Source organism: Danio aesculapii, chromosome 15, assembly GCF_903798145.1.
Source record: "Danio aesculapii chromosome 15, fDanAes4.1, whole genome shotgun sequence".
Classification (NCBI taxonomy): Eukaryota; Metazoa; Chordata; class Actinopteri; order Cypriniformes; family Danionidae; genus Danio; species Danio aesculapii.
The window spans coordinates 12,785,509-12,812,493 of NC_079449.1; the positions used below are offsets into that span (position 1 = coordinate 12,785,509).

Here is a 26,985-nt window from a genome sequence, read left to right on the forward strand (position 1 = left end):
TAATATTACACACTCAACTATCCTACGTCAGTCTTATTAAATTTTTTGCCATTAAATTCCACATGAACCAGAAGGTGCTGCAGATTTTTATGTTAGTATGATGACTTATTTCCAGCTGAAACCAAATAAGTAGGGGCAGAGTTTTTCATTTTTGCTCTCTTCCTCTTATCTTTCCATCGCAGCAAACAGTTAGTGGCTATGCATATTTCGCCCAAGCTGTCAATCAGACATTATCAGAGAAGGACTGCCATTCCAGAGCAGAAGCAAATGGCTAAATTTTGAATAAAGATTACCATAACAAAGATTTTGTGTGTGTGTGTGTGTGTGTGTGTGTGTGTGTGTGTGTGGATTAACTTGCGTGGATTAACTGTTCATTTTAAGATTAACAATACCTATCTTTCCATTCACATATTTTTATGTGCATTTTGGAATTTCGCATTAAAAACGCTTAACAAAAATGCCAAGATGTGCATACATTTTGAAAATGTGCATGAAAAACTTATGCGCACACAATTGAATAGAGTACACTTTTACTCAAGAAACAAAATGTGCATAAACTACTATGGAAACACTTTTAGAGAGTAAATGCACATCATAAAAGCTCGTGCACATCAAAAAAAAAGTCATGCAGCTTTGTTTTAACAAATTATGTTATAACAAAAGTGGGCGCAATGAGACAGCATTAATGGACAAACCAGCAAACAGACCACACTGCACAAAAAGTTGAAATATTGTTTTGGTCATTCTCAAATAAAAATGCCCAAAGTAGGGCCCACGGGACAAAGTTGGCCCATTGTAACCTTTGATTTGGCCCACCATCCCATCGAAGAGGAGAGTAAGAATGATGGAGAGTGTTGGGGTGAATGCCTTTAAAACAGACATCCTCATTTTCAATTTAACATAACCTGTTTTCTTTGTTTTATTGTTGAGCTACAAAAAAGCAAACTGAAATTAAATGTTTCAATTAAATGGACTAATTAGGAGGACTATGCAGAAGACGTTGGTGAATAAATCAAGGCAAAAACTAGTGAAATTCTGAAATAAATTAGATTGTTTTGTTTTAACTGTAATAAGTTCATTATGAATTGAGAAAAAAATACTGTATGTCAACTATATTTACCTTTGACCCACTAGCCTTCATTAAGTTAGATTTTTGGCCCTACATAAGAAAAAGTTTGGGCACCCCTGGTCTAAAATCTCTTAGCCAAAGACTGTCATCAAAGACGTGTGGTGTTACTGCCTCCAGAAATAACCCAAAGAGAGGTCTCGCACCTCCAAAAGCCACTGCATGTTCATAGAGTTTGTCTTTTAGGAAGAAAAAAGAAAAAAAAAGGTTAATTCACATTTTTGGAAGGAAACATAGTTAAACATGCCCTAGCAAAATAAACATGGTCATTTAGCAGGTCATGTGGTTTAAAGTTGAAGTGCTACACTGGGATTCACATAGTATGAAGCCTGGCCTTCTTTGATTTGACTGGTCTATTGTTGAAAAGCAGTCACAGTTAGACTTTTAAAACATGGTCCCATCTCAACTGCTCAGGTTGATTAAAATTCACCATGATGTGTTTGATGACCGCTAACACCAGCTTGTTTGAGGTCATTTCTGGTGTGCATGTGTGTCTAATCCAGCTTTCTGATGGTTTATCGCTGTGGGGGACTGGAGTTGATTAATGTGTTTTAAACAAGAAGTTTTTAATTCCAGAAAGGTCCGTGCCCTACTGTTTTCTCACTCAGAGAGAGGTAATTGGACTGTTAGACCAACAGTGTCATAGCCGACAGATGGGTAATGAGCTGTGTGTTAAAAAGCCAATGAGACACAAAGGGTACCAAAAGTATTATGATTTACAAACATGTCCATTATGAAAGTGGCCACAGTAGAGCAATCTTCTTCGCAAATGTGAACTTTGTAGGTTGTCCGCTGCCCAAATAATAGGTGAGGGAAGGTCAAGTAAGGTCACATTAAATGCAAGACCAAAATTCATAATTTTTACCATTGTACCCCAGCACATTCTTAGAAATGAAGGTACGCGAGCTGTCACTGGGGTGGTACCTTTTCCAAAGGTACACACTTGTACTTAAAGGGTCTATACTGGTACCTCAATATATATATATATATATATATATATATATATATATATATATATATATATATATATATATATATATTAGTAAAAATTTTAAGAGGAACACTTTTGTACTTTTTAGGTACTAATATGTTCCCTTTAGGTATTAATATGGACCACCCCAGTTACAGCTCGCATACCTTTACTTCTGAGAGTGTAGGCACGTGCCTGTGGTGGCACATTCATGGAGGCCAGGTAGAAATAACATTTTAAATATAATTTTACTCCATTTAAGTCTTATATGTCACAAAATAATAATAAAGCCAGCCCTGATTGTACTAAAAAGATGCTTATTGATTTTTGCCATACTGTATTTCTAATGCTGCTACTACTACTATAAACGGTACTGTTGTTGAGACAGTGAGTAAGTATAAATACCTGGCCACCATCCTGGATGATAAACTGAACTTTGAGGCCAACGCTAATTTTATTTGTAAAAAGGCGAATCAATGATTGTTTTACTTGAGGAAGTTGAAAGGATTTAATGTGGATAGGCCTCTTTTAAGGACATTTTATTCTTCTTTTATTGAGTCTCCTTTAACTTTTGCAGTTATATGTTGGTATGGTAATTTGAGGTTGACAAGTAAAAACAGACTTTCAAAAATTGTTCATCTATCTCAAAAGATTTTGGGCACAAATCTTAATAGTATTGGACACGTGTATGCGGTGAAAGTCACATAGAGGGCTATGTCCTTTTTAGCAGATGAGAACCACCCACTTTATTCAAGGTTTTGCCTCCTGCCATCAGGTGTACCTATTCTAAACAGCCAAGGTCTAACAAATATTTGCATTCATTTGCTCCAACTGCAGTTGAGTTACTTACCAAGCATTAAGTTTTAAGTATGTTTTTTTTTTTTTTTTTTTTTTTTTATTTGACTATGATTAATTTTATTGTATACTGTTACTTCTATGTTGTAGAGTGTGACCTGTTGCTGTAAACTGTTGGCTATTGCTGTAAACCTAGTTGTTCTTCGGGGACAATAAAGACATTCCAAGCCAATTCCAATCCCCATTGAGGTGAAGTTGGTTTCATATTCGCACATTGGGACTTTCTCCTTAATAATATAATTTCAGAAAAGTATTCCTTGGAAACTCTACATAGTGGAATAATATATGGTAATAAATAAACAGTGCTAATGTTGTTTTAAAGTCATACTTTCATTTGATTTCAGACCGAATATTCAAAGTGCCATGGTAAACAATATAGGGAACATGTCACATGTTGTCACAGAACAACAAACATAAAACTTTACATAAATGTGTACCCTTAAGCAATGTATTTAATCTCAGGTGCTTTCGAAAACATAATCAATGAACTATCACTCTGTATATAGAATGACCTGCATATAAACGTTTTTTTTAGGTAAATACAATGGATGTGTGACAGTCTCAGTACACAATAAAAGCGTACTAAAGCCTTTTGAACTCTAGATGTAAAGCTGATTTTCCCCTTAATTATATAATTTCATAAAAGTATTATTTGCAAACTTTAAATAGCGAAAACATATTAGCAGCCAATGACTATCAAAGTATTGTTCACAGTAAAATAAACTGTGTTAATGTTGTTTTTAAGTCACACTTGCAGGTTATTTCAGACCGAATATTCAAAGTGTAGTGGTAAACAATATAGGGAGTGTGTCACAAGTTGTCACTGAACGAATGTGTGAATATAAAACCACTTTTACCTCTATGTACTCTAGAGGGGGGTGTTGTCCACCTCACCTCTACAGAGTTTCCGAGCTCTTGGTCGCTTTTCGCCAAACTCCTCTCTGCTCCTACTGTGCTGGCGGTTTGCCTCATGAATTTTAATTCGTTTTCGTGACTGGACGCACAAGTAAAGTTATCAAGTAACGTCTGCGCATTTCCATTTCAAGATTAATATTTATGAGCGAATTTCCGTCACACAGTGGCAGCTTCTCATAAATGTTTATAGGAAAATTGTATGAAAATGAAAGGGAAAAAGGTATCACTGATGAAAGGGGTGAGAAAAATACAAGCTCTGATGTTTAAAGTTGGCCAATGTTAAGTTTCAGTAGAAGTTTAGGCCTGCTTACAAAACTGGTAAACAAAACAACCAATAGCTAGGCCGACTCTGCTGCAGTGAAAGTAATTACAAATTAGTCATGAAGAAATTAAACAAAATGGAAACATATTCTTACTCTAAATTGTTGGATATCTCGTTTTTAAAGTGATTTCCACGCCATCTTCAAGCCGCCATTTTGCAGGTAACCTGATTTATCCCCGCCGGGATTGTCTTAGTTAAAAAGTCTTGGAGTCTTTTAATTGGCTAATATGTGCGGGCTGCTGTGATTTTATTTATTTATTTGTTTATTTATTTGTTTGTTAGTTTATTTATTCACTGACAGACAAAATTGATACTGTATTGGGTAGTACCTGTTATGTCTGTTTACATAGATTTTTTTTTGTGCTGTGTTTGACATTATTTTGAATTTTGAATGAATGAATAGTTTTATGTATTACTTACTTTTCCAGTACAGGGTTGCAGCTGGAAGGGCATCCGTTGCGTAAAACATAGACTGGATAAGTTGGCGGTTCATTCCACTGTACTTAGCCAAAAATAAAATGAATGAATGACATACAAAATATGTACGTCCACTCAGGGCCTGGCCTTGACATAGGCAGGCAAAAGCTAAGGGCGCTGTACATCCAGGGGGCGCCAGAAATGGGGGAAGAAAAAAAAGTGTAACTTTCACTATTCTTAAAACTAGTTGGTATTATGACTGATAAAATAATATGCTCACATTAATTTAACTGCATAGTGCAAAGTAGTAGTAGTATTAAATAATGATAATATAGCCTAATCACCTAAGACACCCCCCCCCCCAAATAATTGAAAGCACATCTAAAGTTTAGTAAAATTCCCAACCCTGCTACTGTACCTCTCTTTAATTCAATGTCTATACTATACCTTTTTATTCTTTATCGCTTTCATGTCCCACCTAAGGCACATTTAGAAAACTTTATTTCCAAACTCTACTGAAAACTAATTAAACTTATTACATTGCTAAAGTTTAATTGCACTTAATGAGCTGTGTGTGTGGGGGGGTGGGGGGGATCTGGAGATCTTTAATCTATCTTACCACACATTAAACTGATCCTGCTTGCTTCAGAAGTTTAATACTTTAATCAATGAATATCCAAGATAAATGACTCCACGGCAGGCCAGCACACACACACGGTAAACAGCGCGGCTCAATATTCTTCTCATTTTAAGTCACGGCTGACTTTATGAAATGAATCACACATTATTCACATATTTAGTTCTGTCAAACACTATCAGCGAGATCATCTTTCAGCACGATCTGCGTGTGCGTCAGTGGCCGTGAAAGTGCAGGTAAAGTGTTTGTTTTATTTCAGCCACAAGAACGGTTTTTGTTGTAAAGAATTATGGTTGTGTCTATAATCATGATGAGAATGATGAGTTTATTCAATAGCTGTTGTCAGGCATTCATTACTGCAGCTTCAGCAACCAAAAGAGATGATTGGCATACAGTTCTCACACATATACACCAATTCTTAAAGCAAATATTGAGAGTACACTCACCGGCCACTTTATTAGGTACACCTTACCAGTACCGGGTTGGACCACCTTTTGCCTTCAGAACTGCCTTAATTCTTCATGGCATAGATTCAACAAGGTACTGGAAAATTCCTCAGAGATTTTGGTCCATATTGACATGATAGCATCACGCAGTTGCTGCAAATTTGTCAGCTGCACATTCATGATGCGAATCTCCCCTTCCACCACATCCCAAAGGCGCTCTATTGGATTGAGTTCTGGTGAATGTGGAGGCCATTTGAGTACAGTGAACTCATTTTCATGTTCAAGAAACCAGTCTGAGATGATTCGCGCTTTATGACATTGTGCATTATCCTGCTGGAAGTAGCCTGCAGAAGATGGGTACACTGTGGTCATAAAGGGATGGACATGGTCAGCAACAATACTCAGGTAGGCTGTGGCGTTAACACGATTCTCAATTAGTACTAATGGGCCCAAAGTGTGCCAAAGAAATATTCCCCACACCATTACACCATTACTACAAGGCTAGATGGTTCCATGCTTTTATGCTGTTGACGCCAAATTCTGACTCTACCATCTGAATGTCGCAGCAGAAATCGAGACTCATCAGACCAGGCAACGTTTTTCCAATCTTCTATTGTCTAATTTTGATGAGCCTGTGCAAACTGTAGCCTCAGTTTCCTGATCTTAGCTGACAGGAGTGGCAGCCAGTGTGGTCTTCTGCTGCTGTAGCCCATCCGCCTCAAGGTTGGACATGTTATGCATTCAGAGCTGCTCTCCTGCAGACCTCAGTTGTAACAAGTTATTCGAGTTACTGTTGGCTTTCTATCAGCTTGAACCAGTCTGGCCATTCTCCTCTGACCTCTGGCATCAACAAGCCATTTGCGCCCACAGAACTGCCGCTCACTGGATATTTTCTCTTTTTCAGACCATTCTCTGTAAACCCTAGAGATGGTTGTGCGTGAAAACCCCAGTAGATCATCAGTTTCTGAAATACTTAGACCAGCCCGTCTGGCACCAACAACCATGCCACGTTCAAAGTCACTTAAATCACCTTTCTTCCCCATTCTGATGCAGCAGATCGTCTTGGCCATGCCTTCATGCCTAAATGCACTGAGTTGCTGCCATGTGATTGGCTGATTAGAAATTTGTGTTAACGAGCAATTGGACAGGTGTACGTAATAAAGTGGCCGGTGAGTGTATTGGAGACTTAATGTAAAATATGAGATGCCAAACATGATATAAGTATAATTGCATGTGTGCATGATGCAGTCCGCATTTGTGCATATGCATGCTCTCTGTGTATGTATGATTGCTTATGTGTGTGTGGGAGGATTCAGAGTTAAAGAGCCGTTTTATCAGCAGGCTCCTGCAGCAGTGGTTGCATTGTTTGCCTGAATGCCTGAATTAAAGGACTTTTTCTTCTTTGTGAGGGTAATGGCCTCCTTCACACAGACAGCACAACAATGGAGAGCGAACAGAGAAACCCCATCCCTCACCCTCCATCCACTCCCAGCTTATTCTTGCTCCCTCGTTAATCTTCCACACCTCTCCTCATCTGCATCATTTTCACCCTTCAGGAAAGCATGACATCATCCAACACTTGTTTGCGTAAATATCTCTCTCCCGTCTGTCCTAATGTGTATTTATTAGATTCATTTCTTCTTCATGTCATGTTTAATTGTTTTATATAATTGTATTTCAAGCATGTAGGTTTATTGGGGGAAAAGTGCTAATTAACTCTCTGCCAGTAAAACAATTCACACATTGTTATTACAGATTATTGATTACTGATTAATAAAGACTTATTTTTGCACAGCTCTTTGTTTAATAGTATGACCCCATTTTTACATTTTTAATGCAGTGCATGACAGTTAAACTTGTTATACAGTGCTCAGCATATATAGCACTATACAAATAAAGGTGAATTGAATTGAATATATAAATACACCCCTTACAAATCACTCTTTTAAATCCATATTTTTAATAGGAAGCTATACAATATTATATTTGTGCATATACATTAGATTAGTCAGTACTGAAGCCAAATCTGGAGCTTATCTAACAAAATAACTTATGGTAATGGTCCAAAAACTAGTACACACACATTTATATGTTACAGAAAAATATTAAATACAAATTTTTAAAAAAGAGGAAAAATCAAGAGAAGAAATTTTATAGGTTGTAATTTGTTTTGCAACATTTTGCTTGAATTTAATCGTATAATCTTTCAATTTCTAAATATGTTTGGTGACTAAAATCTTATTTTAATAAATACATCTGTTTAATAAATCTGTTTTGTTTAAATGCACCAAAATACATTGTCTATATTCACTGAGATGTGGATAAAAATATTCATTTTCAAAATGGGGTGTACTCGATTATGCTGAGCACTGTATATTTTGATGTTTCTGTACATCAGCTAACCAGCTCTACAGCGACCCTTCAAATGCACTGTGTGTAGACAAATTTTGTTTGTTTGTGGCATTCAATTGGTTCAGTTATTGGTTCTTTCAATTACTGCCTCTTCTTTCAGTCATTGGTTGGGTCAATCATCTGTAACACTTTATTTTTATGGTCCATTTGAGTATTAGTAGACTGTCTGCTTAATATATGTTGACACTGCTCCTTCAACAGACATTTAACTGACAATAAGAAGCTTTCAAGTACATGTCAATTTACACTAACCATAACCTAGTAACAGTCTACTTATAATCTAATGAGAATTAATTGGCATTTAGATGCAATGTAACTTTAAACAAATGCACCATCAAAATAAAGTGTGGTCCAGTCAACTCTTCATTAATTTTTCATTCATTTTAAAACAGTTGGTTTGTTGTTCAGTGTGGCTCTTTGCAATTTTATTTAAAGGGCACCATGATAAAAATCAACTTTTGTAAGCTGTTTGGACAGAACTGTGTGTACAATAGATATACTGTGTCCACTGTCATAATTTGGAGTGATATAAACACAATAAGTCTCTTTTTACAAATTTCCCGACATTAAAATAGGATGCAAATCTCAGTTTTAAGATACTCCGCAGCATGACAGGACTGCGGTTTTCCTTGCCCACCCAATTGATTGACAGGTGCCATGTTTCTGTAATAACATGTATACGCATATCCACAGAAATTATTTTTGCAAAGAAACTAGAATTAAAACATCTGTTCAACTCTCTGTGTATATTTTTATACGTTTTAAAAACGTTTTTAAAACAGAGCATGTTTGTAATAAAGACAGTAAAATCGCTATGTAATTCTTAACCGCTATAATCACTACAGCCGCATGGTGTCAGTAAACGCATATGTGTGTGTGTACTGCAAACAGCATTTGTGAGACTCATCATGAATAAACTCCACCACAAATACATGAAATAAACTTGCTGGGTATTTTTGAGTAATGAGCTGTATTTCGGCTTCATCCGAGTCTGTCTGTCACCGACTGCTGTTTATCTGACGAAACACATGATGATTGGAAGCAAACATGCATATGGAAACGGTGGGCGGGGAGAAGCAGCTCATTTGCATTTAAAGGCACAGCCTACAAAAACAGCTACACTGTACTCACACACCAAAATGGTCATATTCTGGAGGCTATAATACATTATCTGATGGGTATTTTGAAAGGAAACTTTACAGACACATTCTGGAGACACCAAAGGCTCATCTTACATCTTGTAAAAAGGGGTGCCCTTTAATAGATTATTTATTGATTTAATTGTGATCATTTCTTATTACATTGCACTTACAAAAGTACAATATGTAAAAAGAAATCATTCAAATATCTAAAAACCACTGGAACTAGAACTTCTTCTCCATGTGATCATGACCAGATAAATCAGAAGTGGTGGAATGTGGCATAATAAAAGCTCTGCTGCTTTCTTCCCTGTTTCTCATGAGCTCTTTTCACATTGATAGCTTTCCGCTTTAAACCGCTTCATAATGTCATACGTTTGGATTTACTTTGGGTTTTTAATAACATAAAAAAACCTGCTTGCAATGTTCTTTTAAAATGTGGCTGTATAAAACTACCACTCACTGTGATGATGAACTTGACTCCAAAGAACCAACTCATAATTTGTTTGTAAATCAGGCTATGCTTACTGATCTATATGACATGATTCACTGAAAGAATCGATTCATTAGAGTCACTCATTCAGGAATCTGACTGCATTACTTGCACTGTATATTTTTGATTCAATAAAAAAACAATCAGCATTTCCTAACCAGGCTAAATTCTGCAAACTCACCATCTAAGGTGAAATATTTTCATATATTTTCAATATTTAAGATTTTTTCTATGAAAAGCCATCTGGGAAATGCTGTTTTAAATAAGCTTCTCGGACATTGCATGGCATCATAACTCAGTAATCTCTTATAAAAGCACTGTGAATGATTCTTTCACGATGACACAAATCTCTATAGTATTTCTGACCATTCCGTCAAGGATTTTTCCCGTTCATGTCTTGTCAAATGAAACATGTCCATTAGCTGTATTTACATATCATTTGCATATCCATTATCACAGCTGACTAGAAAAACATTGTTGGTAATAGACAGCATCAGCGCCAAGCTGGAGATCCTCATTTCCGCACAGCATGTGTTTAACTGATAAAGAGAGAAGAGGAATGGCTTTCTGTGTGAGTGTTTAACTGATAAAAATGAAGATGATTCTTGGGGGTTTCTCAGAAATAATGACTTCTCTATTTGCAGTAATATCCTATTGTAAATAAGTTCCAGTGGATGCCCTCTCTGACACAGTATACATTAATTGACAATTTAACCATCTAATCTGGAATATAACTCTATGTTCTTAAAGGGACAGCTCCCCCCTCAGGGGCGATTTTAGGATTTTCATTTTAGGGGGCTCAGCTTCTGAGGTAAAAAATAAATATATATATATATATATATATATATATATATATATATATATATATATATATAAGCCTAATATTACATTTATAAGTAGTATTTAAATAGTAAGAAATTAATAAAATGTTTAATATGGTTAAAAAAAAAACTGTACTGCGAAAACAGAGATAGTCATTTGAGTTCTGAATGAGCCAAATAGGCTCAACACACCTGTTTACCGTAGTAAAAACCACTTTCTATATTTAAGTACATTTTTTGTTTACATGTATTAAATAAATAAAACCGCCACTTTTCTAATTAAACGGCAAATTTAAATATATATTAAACCTACAGGCTAATTCACATATTTAATAATCTGAATCACAATAATAAGTAATTTTTTTTTTAATACAAGACAACACATGATGTTTCATGATCTGTCAGTGACTCTGACAGTTAAAATGACTACATTCACTAAGTGGTTCTGTCACTGTTTTTAATCCTTTCTCTGCAAGTCTGTATGTTATAGTTAATTCCACATGCACTAACACAAAAACGTGTTTTATATTGGTAGTTTATTTTGAAATTAAAATAGCGAAATGTTCGAAGAGCTACTTTTTCGAGAAAACAGCTGTGATTATGAGGTGCGCACCGATGAAACAGTATATGGGAAACCCAGATGGCTCCTCAATGACATTGGAGTACAAGTGATACAAGTGTCTCTATAGTAAAGAACTGCAAATAAGCAGATATTATAGGCCTAAGTACTGTCATAATCTATCGATAAACACACACCTTGTTCTTTCACTCTGCACAGCTGTGGTTCGCTGATCAAATGAAAAACAAAAGACGGGGAGGAGCTGAATTCTTCCGCTGTTTTCATGTCAAATTGAAAAGGGACTGAGATGATAATTTAATGTACAGTTTATGAGCTAATCGCAAAAGTTTTTGGGGGGCTGAGTAGAAATAAAATAGGCCTAGCAAAGCCTGTGCTCGCCCTCCACTTTTTTAAAACCGCTTTTAATTTCTGTATCTGTTGAACAAAAAAAAAAGATATTTTGAAGATATTTCCAACCCAGGCTCACTGGGAATATGTGCCCCGGGCTACAATTATAGAACCAAGAAATATGTACCCCAGGCTACGTCTTCTTGCAGTTTTTGTTGCTTTCACAAATCCACAAGAGGCCATAGTGTACATTTTTGACAATTGTAATTATGATGATGGACACTGTGTACATTTTTGACAATATTAAATTCATTACTGGGGCACATTTCCTCATACGTGCCATTTCTCATAATCCGCCATTGGTTGTTGTGTACATTTCTGCTGATCTCAACATCCAAAGATTCAACAGCCTTGTTTGTTGGCAAATGAATCTTAGGGCCCTATCATACACCTGGCGCAATAATGCGCAAGACGTGTTTGGCATGATTTGTTGATATTTTCAGACCAGCGCAACCCTAATTTTCCTGTTTTGCAGCAAGTTGTTTAAATAGCAAATCCATTTGCGCCACTTTGTGGACTCATGGGCATGCTGGTCTAAAATAGAGGTGTGTTAAGGCACATTGTAGGTGCTTTGAACTGAAATAAAACTGAAATAGACTGCGCAATTGACCATCTGAAAGCAGGTCTAAAGTCCAGCACAGAGCATGTTAGTTTTGCACCTTAAACGCGTACACATTGCTTAATACACACGGGATGTACAGCAATACGCAAATATCTTCACAAATGAAAAAGAATTAAAGGATTAAAATATTACAAAAAATATAATTTTTTTACATAAATATAAAAAAACCCTGCCTCCATGCCTTCTTCATCTCTAATATTGTTATTAGAAGTATGCATGTTTGTATTTGTTTCATTAAAAACAAGCTTAGATTTGTCCATCTGTCGGGTTTTGGACCATATGGGGCATATTAGGACGTGTGTTTGGATATAACTAATTATTTGACCACACTTCATTATCATTGTTCATTTATTCGTTTGCTGGACATCAGAGCTGAATTTAGAAATAGTTTTGAAACAAATATTTGCGCTTAACAAGTTAAATTAAATATGTAGGCTAATGGATGTCTTTAGTAGAGTGCGTACAACACCGTTTCCTTATCCTTGAAAGTAAAGGAGTAAAGTAAAGAGTAAAAGTAAAGAGAAAGTAAAGAGGCTGAATGGAGGAGGCTTGTTCTTTATCCTACTGCTGCAGATGATCTGTTTAATTGTTTTCTCACTAGTGAAGCGTTCAGTTTTTTCACTTACAAAGTCCGCAACTGACTCTTAAAAGGAACAGGAGATGAGAGTCTGATTGGTTTAATGCACATTATGCTCAAAACACACCCATAACTCATTAAGAGAATAACCCTGTTAGATCATAAGCTGGGGCACAATCTGTATTTTTCCTTAAAATAGCAAAAGTGGATTTGGACTTTCCCTTAATGCTTTTGCGCCATGCGCTTTAGACTTTGTGCCTAGATCGTTAAAATAGAGCCCTTAATCTTAGTATATAAAGCCAATCAAAAACAAACAGAAGGCTTATCGTGGATCTGTCTGAAGATGATTGTCTCTGATCACTACAATGATGAGTGGGACAGGGCTAATGGTTTAAAATTAAGGGAGGATATATAGATTGAGCAAGACTTTATCTAATGGGTCGAAGGGGTGAGATCATCAGATATTCGTTCCCACCCTTATCTTTATGCTGTTTTCAAGAAGTATTGGACAATGATGTGAGGTGCAGATGTTCTTGACCTTGAGAGGATTATGGGATCCAGCAAAAAAAAAACAAAAAAAAAACTGAGGAACAGGTAGAGGTTAATATCTTCATGGGGAGACTTTTAATAAAACAGAGAAACTCAAATAATAAACAGGAAAAACAAAACAACTTTTAAAGGAGAGGATATGTAAATTGAGCCTGTGAGTGATCAAATAAACAAACAAGTCAGTTAATATAATGAATTCAATAAAGAAACGCTGTGAAATCATTTAAAGTTCAGCTCTAAAATGTTTAAAAATTAATGAATGATTGGGAATTTAATGCATAGTATGTCATTTCCACCACTAGAGGGTGTGTATTCACAACAAACAAAGGCAAATTTTGATTAAGTGTGGAATCATGGAAGTTCATTACATCCTATGGGACTCTTGCAGAAATCATGTTCATTTATTCATTGAACCGCCAACTATTCCAGCATATGTTTTATACAGCAGATGTCCTTCCAGCTGCAACCCAGAACTGGGAAACTCATACACTCCCACATTCACACACACTATGGCCAATTTCGTTTACTCAATTCACCTATACCACATGTCTTTGGTCTGTGGGGGAAACTGGAGCACATGGAGGAAATACACTCCACAGAAACTCCAGCTGGCCCAGCCGGGACTTGAGCCTTCTTCCTGTGAGGCGACAGTGCTAACCACTGAGCCACCATGCTGCCCAATAAGTTATATGTTAAACATTAGGTAAAATTACAATGGCTATTTTCATTCATTCATTCATTTTCTTTTCGGCTTACTCCCTTTATTAATCTGGGGTCGCCACAGCGGAATGAACCACCAACTTATCCAGCATATGTTTTACGCAGCGGATGCCCTTCCAGCTGCAACCCATCACTGGGAAACATCCATACACACACAAACGCTACGGGGGACACTGGAGCATCCGGAGGAAACAAACTCCACAGAAACTCCAACTGGCCCAGCCGAGATTCAAACCAGCGACCTTTTTGCTGTGAGGCGACAGTGAGCCACCATGCCTCCCAATAAGTTATATGTTAAACATTAGTTAAAATTACAATGGCTATTTTTCAAAGTGTAAATTATGGACATTCGAAATATTATAGAATGATATCAGAGATTTCAATGGCTAGTTTATACACTCCCTTCACAGAGCGGAAGAGAGATTTAATGAGTTATGAGGAAAGTATGCCATTAGGACTAAACGCAAGGGGTGCTAAGTCATCAGCACACACACACCCCGCGGGCCACTGCCCCCCTGAGAGCTGCTAATGATGGAGAAAAACGCAGACAGACAGACCTGCTCGCATTTGCAAAGACTACACATGCAAATATGCACACACACGCACATGCTGAGGCTCTGATTGAGTTTCCAGCTCTCTGTAGACATCATTACTAACCCATCATAGATTTACAATCTCATGATTACACTTTGTTTGTTTGTTTGTTTGTGTGCGGCGTGTCAGAGAGACCATGCTTATCTGTTTGCATTTTAAAAATGTAGAAAAAAAATAGTGGAACCTACATGCTTCTCCACAAGAACTCGCAAACCCGAAGGCATTTTCCTCTAATTCATACAGCAGTGTCCTTTTCTGAGTTTGTTTCTGACTTTTCTTTCAGTTCGGAGTTCAGATGCTTTACTCTTGGGTTTTCTTCATCTGCTGGTCGCTCACTACAGCAAATAAAAAGATAAAAAATGCACAGAAACTCTCTTCACGCTTGCATCCAATTACTCTAATACTGCCAGATTTGGCTCTCAAGAGAGGGATTCAGTGAATTTAACGAATCAGTTCTGAATCGCCCCCAAAAGAGACACTGAGCTGCCTCGGGGCAAGTGCAACATTAGCAGATCTGAAGAATTTTAGGTGAAGCTGAATATCCTCCCATGTTTCAAGGAAGTAAACATGCCATGAAGAAAGTAAATTCAAAACATTATCTACAGTATATGAGCTGGCATGTACTGTATGTGTGGAATAGTAGTATAGTATAGTATAGTATAGTATAGTATAGTATAGTATAGTATAGTATAGTATAGTATAGTATAGTATAGTATAGTATAGTATAGTATAGTATAGTATAGTATAGTATAGTATCGAGCAGGAGTGGGCAAACTCGGTCCTGGAGGGCCGGTGTCCTGCATAGTTTAGCTACAACACTAATCAAACACACCTGAACATGCTAATCAGTGTCTTTAAGATCACTAGAAATCTACAAGCAGGTGTGTGTGATTAGAGTTGGAGCTAAACTGTGCAGGACACCGGCCCTCCAGGACCGAGTTTGCCCACCCCTGGTATAGAGGGTTTGCACTTGTCAAGACTGTTGTCACGATCACAAAAACAAGGGAAAGTTTCAAGTGCAGCAAAACACATTTATTGTCAAACAATGAAGATCCAAAAAATGTCAAGGGGACAGGCAAGGTAACAAAACCGCCGAAAAACTGGCAGTGCAAAAACTAAGCACAAGAGTAAATCAAACAAAAACTAAACAGGAATCCAAAAACAAAGGGATGATACTAATCAGAGTGAACAAACAAACCAAAAACGATGAACCGGACCACAAATAAAGCAGGGCAGAACTAAACAGAACATTACAAATCCAAAGGTAAACTAAACACGACATAACAGGGCTAATAAAGACAGAACTAATTAGACAATGAAGAACAACTGAAAACAAGGAGTGATCACATGAATAGGATACAAAACACAAAAACCAAAACAGGAGCTGGTGCCCTTGAAGTCCACCAGAGGGCACTGCAGCAGGTGAGACAACTGTAGCCATACTGGCAATACTCAGATGTAAACAACAGCATTGCACTGTTAATCCATGACTGAAACTGTTGTTCTGCCTATCTCTTAGACAACACAGGCTCATTGAAAATGTACCGTCATATACATTTCTGGAGAGCACGACTTATGTAGTCAGAGGTGTGTATGGCTGCATTTCGTCTTTAAAGCGAATGCTATGGGGTGGTATGACCCCACCGACGGCTTCTGTTTTGTTTTACGCTACCGGCTGATGGCTTACCTCCATGTGAACAACTTTTCTGCTGTCACCAGTTTTCCTAGTGGCTCGTCGTGTATGTTGGAGTACTTGAGATGTAGAGTTGACTGCGACGACGGGGTTCAGCTCCAGTGAAGAATGGTTCCAGAAAGCAGTAAAGTGGTTGGGTTTAGAGAAGGGAGTGGGGGGGTCGGTCGGTCAGTCAGTCAGTCAGTCAGTCAGTCAGTCAGTCAGTCAGTCAGTCAGTCAAAAGCGGCCTCTGGTGGAATTATGCAAAAAGAGCAGGCACAAAAACAACCCAGGCTCATTTTGAAAATGTAACACTATATACTTTTCTGGAGAGTGCCAAATATGTCCTGGGAGGAACAATTTTTTTTCAGTTTTTGTTTTTACGAATCCACCAGAGGCTGCTGTGTATGCTTTCTGAGATCTCCCGCATTCCGCAAATCCCGTCGTTCTGATCAGTGTGATCAGACAAACATGGCGAACTACCGGACAAATAGGTAACAGCAGGAAAGCTGTCTATACAGGGAGGTTAGCGGTCAGCTGGTAAGCATGAAAAGGAATGGCGTCATACTGCCCCAAAACATTCATTTTAAAGACGAAATCCAACCATATGTACTTCTGGCTACGTAATTCGCGATCTCCAGAAATGTATATTGGGCTACGTTTTCAGAATAAGCCTATGTTGCACAAATAGCACTCGCGGGAGAAATTTGAGGTCTGAAAAAGCTTACACAGTGGCCTCTGGCAGATTTGCAAATAGAAAAACTGCAAAACAATGTACCTCATGGGATGTATTCACTCTCTCCAGAAATGTATACCGGGGTGCATATCTTTAATGAGCCTGGGATGCTCTAACATTATGCAACTCTGAGTGTGCCTCAAACCCTCTATACTGAAAACCTTCATTTGCTTTGTCAAACCTTTTATTTAATTTTCCAAAAGCACTCATTGTATCTACCAGCACTTTCCAAAGAACTTTTTCCACACATACAGAAAAATAAAAGTTTTCAGTACAAAGGATTTGCACCTTTCAAGACTTGGAGACTGGAGATACTTGTCATGAAAAGAGCAGCATGGACTGCACAGTTAATCTACAACTGAAAAGGTTGTTCTGCCTATCTCTAACATCATGCAATTCTGAGTGTGCCTCACACAGGTGAGTGGGCTTGACAAACCACCTGTTAATTTCTCTGACACTTAACCCACACTTAAACCAGTTTTGCAAAACTCCAAATGCTTTCTTACAATCCTTTATATCTTAAAAAAACCACTCGATTAATGAAGTGTGCTTCACACAGGTGAGTGGGCTTAACATACCACCGGTAGAAACACTCTTCTTTCTATAAAAAAACCCTCCTCCTCATTTACTCTAGCACTTAATTCTCTGAGCACTAACAATTCCTTTGTATAATCAGTATTTCTTGTATGTATTGCCTCTTCTTGTTGAATCACTGAACGCCTCCTCGATTGTTAGTCGCTTTGGACAAAAGCATCTGCTAGATGACTAAATGCGAGTGTGCAGGCTGCTAAAGCTTATAGAGAAGGACTTGTATGAAATAAAGTGTGATTTATTTTGACAAACTGAATTTAATAGATGGTAAAAGATATGTATGAGCATATTAAAATATTTATGTTATTTATTATTTCACTTACTTGACTGGAAATGATAAGAACAAACACGAATCTTGTCTGGTTTAACCACACACTCCTCCCAAATTTAAGGCGATCACTCCCAAATGTTTTTTGACCAGTTTAAAAATGACTGGGAGCTCAAGACTTGCTCAGCTTGGTTTATAAATTCCACCCACACAGTAAAAGCCATGATCCAATGAACATCAACAATATCTGCACAACTTCTCTCGGCGATAAAAGAAATTGTGTACAAGCTTGTACATCATCAAAAATCACAGCGTGTACACCGACCTTTAGGGGAAATGTTAACCTCCTTACAAATGTGTGTTGTTGCTAGAGATAATCAAATTATCGGTGGCCATATTGATTATCTCCAGTGACAACACACATTTGCTGATAAATGCTTGTTTTTAATGGTATCGATATCGATATTTATGTGAAAAATTAAATAGCATTTTTCAAAAATCAAAACTTTATTTATTACAATTGCAAGTTAATAGTTTTTTTTGCAATTTGGACTTGATTTCTTACAGTTCTGAATTTATTCCACCTAATGTCACGATCACCAGCAATCTGACCCTTATTGATCACTAGAGAACATTCCCTATTACACAGACTACAATCCTGTCACCAAAAGAACCGCAAATCCTAACACGCACACACCTGTTCCTGTTCTACTTAATTAATCACACAGAGCTGGGAGCAGCTCAAGGATTATATCAACTGCTCACATTGACTCTCACATTGCTGAATTTTGTTCATCTGTTTTAGTGAGCATTACGATGCATTTTCCTTGCCTAGCTGTGTTTGACCCTTGCTTTGTTTCGTTGGTTGCGTAGTTTGTCGCCTGCACTCATCTCTTAGCCTGTGACCTGACTACTCTCTTAGCTTTACCTGTATGTCCCCGATTGCTCCCGTGTTTGACCCTTGCCTGCCTAACTATTCTCTGTTGAACAAATACTGCACGTGGATTCTCAAGTCTGATGTCAGCATCTTCCAGTTACACTTAATTTCAAGTTTATATCTTAAAGTTGTTAGATACAAAATCAGAAATGCAATGTGTGATTTTTTCATACCATTCTTAAAATTAAATATGATAAATTATGTCTATTTATTTGTCCTCTTATAAGTGTTTCAGTGCTGTCTAGAAATCTTTGTGCACATTAGGCAGTTATTTTCCATCAAAACTCCTACATTTATTTATGACTGCAAATATTAACCACATTTTACCACATCCATTTTTGCACTTATTGGAAATTATGTTCAGCACTTTGCGAGATCTCCTTTTTATGGCAACTTAATCAAAGCTAAACAAGCAAAACAAGGAATTGGTTTAGTGGGAAAAGGAGTTTGGAAAAACAGTATATTGGATGAATGAACATGCTAATGTCTTTGTTTACTCGAAATAATCATCACTCAAGTATGAAATCAAAATACACACATATTACAGACATTACACGGTGCGATTTAAAATCAAAATGTGGACAATTACAGCAAAACAAACTGCATAATGAAGACACATTGTTTACACACCAGAGAATCTAATGCTCAGAGATCTGCTTCAACCGCTGGGGGCTAATGGACCGGGCCATATTACGTCATTAAATGAATATTGATTTTTTTTTCTTGTGTAATTATGTGAATCTCCAGCAGTGTGAAGAACTTCAGATTGCACGTCTTTTGATTAGTTCAATTGCACAATATTTTATATGGTACTAAACATTGTGATTTAATTTAATGATTTAAAAAGGTTTTGTGTTTCTTCGTCATTAGTTCTCAGTGTTATTAATGCTTCATGTTGTCTCATATTCGCAGATGATACCATTCATACAGGATGGTATTAGAAAATAAAGGTTCTTTATGGATCCTTTTCACATTTCTGAGTTTCCTGGCAGCAGAAGTTGTCATAGTTACTTAAACTTAGTAGTTAGTAGTTACTTAGTAGTTAAACATAGTTACTTAAACTTAAAGCGCAGTGAATGGGAGAGTACAAGTAATAAACTTTTTTTGCATTCCAATTTGCTTAAATAATAAAAGAAAAACTCAATGATGGTGTTATAGCGTGAGACTGACAATGGCAGACAGAAGAGAGAACAACATCAAATTTACTGTCCCGCTCATGAACGCTGCATTACAAACACCTCACATAATTTTTTTTTTTTTTGTAAATTGATGCAAAAATTATATAAAGTATAGCTTCATATATATATATTTAATTCATGATTATTTTGTACAGCTCTTTTACAATGTATTTGGATTGTGTCAAAGCAGCTTAACATAGAAATTGTAGTAAAGTCCAGTTTTCAAAGTTCAAATGCACTCACCAACCACTTTATTAGGTACACCTTAATAGTACCTTAATGCCTTAATCCTTCGTGCCATAGATTCAACAAGGTACTGGAAATATTCCTCAGAGATTTTGGTCCATATTGACATGATAGCGTCACACAGTTGCTGCAGATTTGTCGGCTGCACATGATGCAAATCTCTCGTTCCACCACATCCCAAAGGTGCTCTATTGGATTGAGATCTGGTGACTGTGGAAGCCATTTGAGTACAGTGAACTCATTGTCATGTTCAAGAAACCAGTCCGAGATAAATCACGCTTTAGAACATTATGCATTATCCTGCTGGAAGCCATCAGAAGATTGGTACACTGTGGTCATAAAGAGATGGACATGGTCAGCAACAATTCTCAGGTAGGCTGTGGCATTGATATGATGTTTAATTGGTACTAATGGGCCCACAGTGTGCAGAGAAAATATCCCCAACCCTATTATACAACCACCAACCTGAACTGTTAATACAAGGCAGGATGGATCCATGCTTTCATGTTGTTGATGCGGTTTGAACTGCAGCAGATCGTCTTGACCATGTCTACATGTCTACATGCTGATTAAAAATTTGCTTTAACGAGCAATTGGACCTGATAATGTGGCAGGTGAGTGTGTGTGTGTGTGTGTGTATTTATATATATATATATATATATATATATATATATATATATATATATATATATATATATATATATATATATATATATATATATATATATATATAAGAACCACTAAAAGGTTCTTTAGAGCAGTGTTTCCCTACCGTGTTCCTGAACACCAATAGTACACATTTTCAACCTCTTCATAATCAAACACAACTGAATCAACTCAACAGAACATTAGAAAAGACTCCAAAAGCTGAAATTAATGGGTCAGATAAGGGGGCCATCCAAAATATGTACTGTTGGCGTGCCTCCAGGAACAGAGTTGGGAAACACTGCTTTAGGGACCCAAAAATGTTCTTCTACAGTATGATTCATCTCTGTTAGTTCTTCCTGAACCTTTATTTTTTTAAGAGAGTGAAACGCAAACAGTCTCTTAAACGATTAATAACACACAGTCTCTCCTTGACTCCTTCCGGAAAGTCAGAGCGTGGTGTCATTAAGCAGAAAGACGAGGCGGGGTTGTTTAAACTCTTTTGTCATTAATGCCACTGCAGGAAATATCAAACATGCGGAAAGAACAACCCAACGCCCCTCTCTGCCCCGGAAATGTGCCTACCTTTTCACACAATACCCCCCAAAAACGAATTAGCCACTTAGGATGCAATATTGGCACTTGTAGATTGAATTAAATGCGACAGACTCTTAAGACTTTTTTTTTTTTAAGTCTTTAATTAGCTCTAATAAATGAAGACGCTGCGCAGTGTCGTATTGAAGTGCATTGAAGGCTTGCTAATCACTTTAAAAGCTCAGAGGCAGATGTCAGGATTGGTGTGACGCGCGGCTGGAAAATGTGAACCGTTTAAAAGGATTTTTTTCCTGTCTTTGTGCATATTTGTGTGAATGGTGTAGGTATTGACGTCTTTTGAATGAGAGATATTATATGTGGGTGGGTAGATATGAACCACCATAAGAGAATAGAGAGGATCTTGCCACACTCACACGCACACACATTCACACTGCTGCCGCAAATGTAGCAGTAACTGGGGTTGGGCAATTGATTATATATGTGTGTGTGTGTGTGTGTGTGTGTGTGTGTGTGTGTGTGTGTGTATATATATATATATATATATATATATATATATATATATATATATATATATATATATATATATATATATATATATATACATATATACACACACCGGCTACTTTATTAGGTACACTTGTCCAACTGACTGCTCATTAGCGCAAATTTCTAATTAGCCAATCACATGGCAGCAACTTAATGCATTTAGGCATGTAGACATGGTCAAGATGATCTGCTGCAGTTCAAACCGAGCATCAGAATGGGGAAGAACTGTGATTTAAGTGACTTTGAATGTGGCATGGCAACGCGGTGGCGCAGTAGGTTAGTGTTGTCGCCTCACAGCAAGAAAGTCGCTGGTTAAAGCCTCGGCTGGGTCAGTTGGCATTTCTGTGTGGAGTCTGCATATTTTCCCCACGTCGTGTGGGTTTCCTCCAGGTGCTCCGGTTTCCCCCAAAAGACATGCACTATATGTGAATTGGGTAAGCTAAAGTTGTCTGTAGTGTATGAGTGAGAGTGAGAGTGTATGGGTGTTTCCCTGTGATGGGTTGCAGCTGGAAGGGCATCTGCTGCGTAAAACATATGCTGGATAAGTTGGCGGTTTATTCCACTGTGGCAACCCCAGATTAATAAAGGGACTAAGCTGAAAATAAAATGAATGAATAAATGTGGCATGGTTGTTGGTGCTAGACAGGCTGGTCTGAGTATTTCAGAAACTGCTGATCTACTGGGATTTTCACACACAACCACCTCTAGGGTTTACAGAGAATGGTCCAGTGAGCAGCAGTTCTGTGGGTGCAAATGCCTTGTTGATGCCAGAGGTCAGAGGAGAATGGCCAGACTGGTTCAAGCTAATAGAAAGGCAATAGTAACTCAAATAATCACTCGTTACAACCGAGATCTACAGAAGAGCATCTCTGAATGCACAACGTGTCCAACCTTGAGGCGGATGGGCTACAGCAGCAGAAGACCACACCAGGTGCAACTCCAGTCAGCTAAGATCAGGAAACTGAGGCTACAGTTCGCACAGGCTCATCAAAATTGGACAATAGAAGATTGGTAAAACGTTGCCTGGTCTAATGACTCTCGATTTCTGCTGCGACATTCAGACGGTAGAGTCAGAATTTGGTGTCAACAACATGAAAGCATGGACCATCCTGCCTTGTATCAACAGTTCAGGCTGCTGGTGGTGTAATGGTGTGAGGGATATTTTCTTGACACACTTTGGGCCCATTAGTACCAATTGAGCATCGTGTCAACACCACAGCCTACCTGAGTATTGTTGCTGACCATGTTCATCCCTTTATGACCACAGTGTACCCATCTTCTGATGGCTACTTCCAGCAGGATAATGCACAATGTCATAAAGTGTGAATCATCTCAGATTGGTTTCTTGAACATGACAATGAGTTATATAAAATGAGTATATTATATATATATATATATATATATATATATATATATATATATATATATATATATATATATATATATAATTTTATATTATAATATAAAAAAGTTAGTGTATATAGCCAAATATATTTATATATTAATTATTATAAAATAATATACCACTATTGTTTTTACTAATAATAACATTATATTAATGTCACATTATCAAACCAAAATACAGTGAAAATGAATATGCAAGTAAAATCAAATCCACATATTATAGTTTCCCTTTTTCTTTGTGCATACATTTAAAAGAGATGTGTGTGCAATCAGAGACCAGCAACCAGGAGGAAAAAAGAGGCGGTAAAATAACTATAAAGTGAACTCCACCTGATGTCCTATTTTCAGTAAATGTCAGATATAATGATGCGTTTTAAATGTAACTGCACATACACTGTACGAGGCCAGTAAGAGCAGAGGCCGTATGTGTGTCAAATGGAAAAACAAAAGAAATCTGCACATGCCACATTCATGATATAGAGCAGAAGTCCTCATTTAGACATCCAATTAAACTCTTCTCTACCTGTCACTTCCACAATCTGTAAACCACACACACACACAGCAGACCAGGCTGCATAGAGAGATAAAACACACACACAGAGTGGGCAAAGGACCTGTCAAATGGCAGGCAAAGACACGCACACATAGCATAATTGTTTGAGAGCATTCTTAAATGAATCTCTTAATGCTGAAAACGAAAGGTTATTAAGAGCCTTTGTGATTCGGCAGCCAAAAAGAGTCTCGCTGATTTTCTTCCACATTTACTCTCAAATGGGTCTGAAAGATTTACACACATGCAGGTCATCAATAAATTATAGCTCATTGATAAGCTGCCAAACTCACACCTGCTAGCACTTTTCATTTTGAATTATAGTTGAATAGATTTATTGATTATATAAAAACATCTCTCTCTTTCTGCAAATAGATCTGTTGAGGGTTGCATGCTTTCATGTATTTACTTTTTATATAGTGTAATGGGATGAAGTGTGTGTTGCTGGGGAAAAAAAGTTGCATTATGCATCAGCTCTGAAACATAGATTTTATTCAAACAAACAATTAAAAATAGTGATATCTGCTAAAGTACAATTAAAAGCAGATTTGCACACATTCGTACAACATTCTTTCCGATGACACATCAATATAGCCTCGGTGAGAGCTACCATCGTTGTTAGACGACAGACATTTTCTTATTTACAGTTTGGTTAGGATGAAGAATGTGAAAGAATTGGGGAGAAATAAAACGAGTAAAAAAGGAAAAGAAAGAAAAAAGTCAAACGCTTCGTGATGAGGAATTAACACGACGTGAAAGTTTTCCAGAAGAAGTTCTTGCATCCGGCTTTGCGCTCGCGGGGTGCGAGCATGGGGCCGGCGGCGCGCTCGAGTTCCAGACGCACATCATCTTTCTCAGCGGCGCGCGACAGATCCTCGGGCTCCAGCGCCTCGTTTTCTGCTTGCACGAGGTCTGAAAGCAGGTCTGCAAGTGTGTATCTGGCGAGTTCCTGACAATCACAGAGAAAAAAGAGAGGTTGAAAACTTGAGAATGTGCAATCGCATCACTTGTTGCAACTCAAAGTGCGTCAGATACAGGTTTGCGCAAAGCGTATCTTCATTGATTCATTCATTTTCTTTTCGGCTTATTCCCTTTATTATAAATTGGCGGTTCATTCCGCTTTGGCAAAGCGTGTATATTCCTCTAAATGTGTCTTTTGGACACTGAATTAGTTTATATTCTATTTATTTTGCATTAAATACAACCAATGTTTTAAAGGGATAGTTTCCCCAAAAAATGAATTTCTGTCATAATTTACAGACCCTTGACTTGGGGTTTCTTCTGCTGAGCACAAAAGAAGATATTTTGAAGAATGTTGTAAACCGATAACCATTAACATTCATAATAGGGAAAATAAATAATATGTAAGTCATTTAGGTTTACAACATTCTTCAAAATATTTTCGTTTGTGTTCAACAGAACAATCTAGTCGAGGGTTTGGAGTAAATTATGACAAAATTGTCGTTTTTGGTAAGCTTTAAATACATTTTTATCACTTTTACTTCAAAAATCTTGCTTTTTATGAATCTCGTAAGTTCTATAAGAACAAAGTAAGACTTTATTGGCTTTAAAGGTTCTATGAATAATCTTAAAAAATAATAAAATCGCACAAATCTCTTATTTATCTCTGTTATTCAATACGATTTCTTAGTTATTTCATAGTGTTATTCAACACAAAAAAATAAACAACTCTTAAGAAGTGTACTAAAAAGTTCATTTGGAAACCAACATATTGAAAAATTCCTTTCGAAACCTTTCCTTTAAAATTATTTGTGCTTTTGTCTGAAATCTTTAGTGTTATTTTACACGCATTACAGCTTCAATGTGCTTTTTTATTTCACAGAACATTTATATTTCGTACAGTTTTCAGATTGCCAAAGCCCTAAAAGCAGAAACATAAACTTTAGTTTAAGTATTTATCATTAATCAACGTTATGTTGAGTATATATATATATATCCCCATGCATCCTATTAACTTGACTGCTTCTGTCGATTTCAGGACCACGGACAGTGCTTTCGTTTATTCTTATCAAATCTCAATCAACTATCATTTAAATGATCTATAACATCAATTTAATTAAGTTAACCAGACGTGTAGTGTCTGTAAGTGCTGTTTTACCTGTTTTCCAGCTGGGTTGAGGAGAGATCTCTGCAGAAGTTGGCGGAGTTTGGCATCTGACGGCGCTGCTGAGACGCTGCTGACGGCGAGCGCGAGGGACAGGAGCGCCAGTGCGCACTGGATACGCGTAGAGAGCATCTTTTATTGAAGTGTTTATTTGGTAGGAGAGTAAAAGAAAAGAGATGCGTCGGCTAAGTTCTCTTTGCTCCTTCTGTTGCAGCTCATTCCTCCAAAGTTGCCTTTTAAACGATCCGCCTGACGTCAGGAGGCGAGGGGGGTTTCCTCCGCGTGCGCTCGAGTGATGCTGAGTGACAAAGATGACACCGATTAGGGGCGTGAATGCTACCGGAGGTGAAAGGGATTAATGATCGATTTAACCTGCAACCGTCACCGCAACCTTGAGCACACCGCTATTACTGTGTTTTGTCTGTGTATGTGTGTTTGTCAGAGTTTGCCAACATTGTTCAAGTGTGTCCATAGTAACACATTAGAAGGATGGTTCACCCAAAACTGAAAATTCTATCATTTACTCTCTCTTTACGTCTTTCAAACCTTTCAAGTTTCTTTCTTCTGTTAAACACAAAAGAAGATATTTTGAAAAATGCTGTAAACCTGTAACCACTGACTTGCAGAGTATTTCTAATTCCTACTATGGAAGTCAATGGTTACAGCTTTTCAGCTTTCTTCAAAATATCTTCTTTTGTTTTCAACAGAAGAAAGAAGGTTTGGAATCATTTGAGGGCGAGTAAATTTTCAGTTTTGGATAAACCATGCCTTTAAATCCATCAGTCTTTAAAATGTCTTTAGTATAATAGGAAATATGTGAGTATCCTACAATTTTCACAGCACTTGTGAAGGTCAGACTTTTGAAATGTTGTCAATAGTAGGTGTGAGCACTTGGGAAGACATTTGAAGTGCTCTTATCAGGTGCAAACGCTTGAAAGGCTAACAAATAA

At 37.3% G+C, this 26,985-nt stretch overlaps 1 protein-coding gene across 1 annotated transcript; it reads right to left on the reverse strand.

Annotated features, from left to right (window-relative positions):
* Window positions 1–24,385: 24,385 nt before the first annotated feature.
* Window positions 24,386–26,231, reverse strand: sst1.1 (somatostatin 1, tandem duplicate 1). Its single transcript, XM_056473812.1, has 2 exons — window positions 26,030–26,231; window positions 24,386–24,859 (listed from the first exon to the last, which is right to left on the reverse strand). Exons 1-2 carry the CDS (start codon window positions 26,165–26,167, stop codon window positions 24,653–24,655), a joined length of 345 nt encoding a protein of 114 aa, XP_056329787.1. The 5' UTR covers window positions 26,168–26,231; the 3' UTR covers window positions 24,386–24,652.
* Window positions 26,232–26,985: the final 754 nt, after the last annotated feature.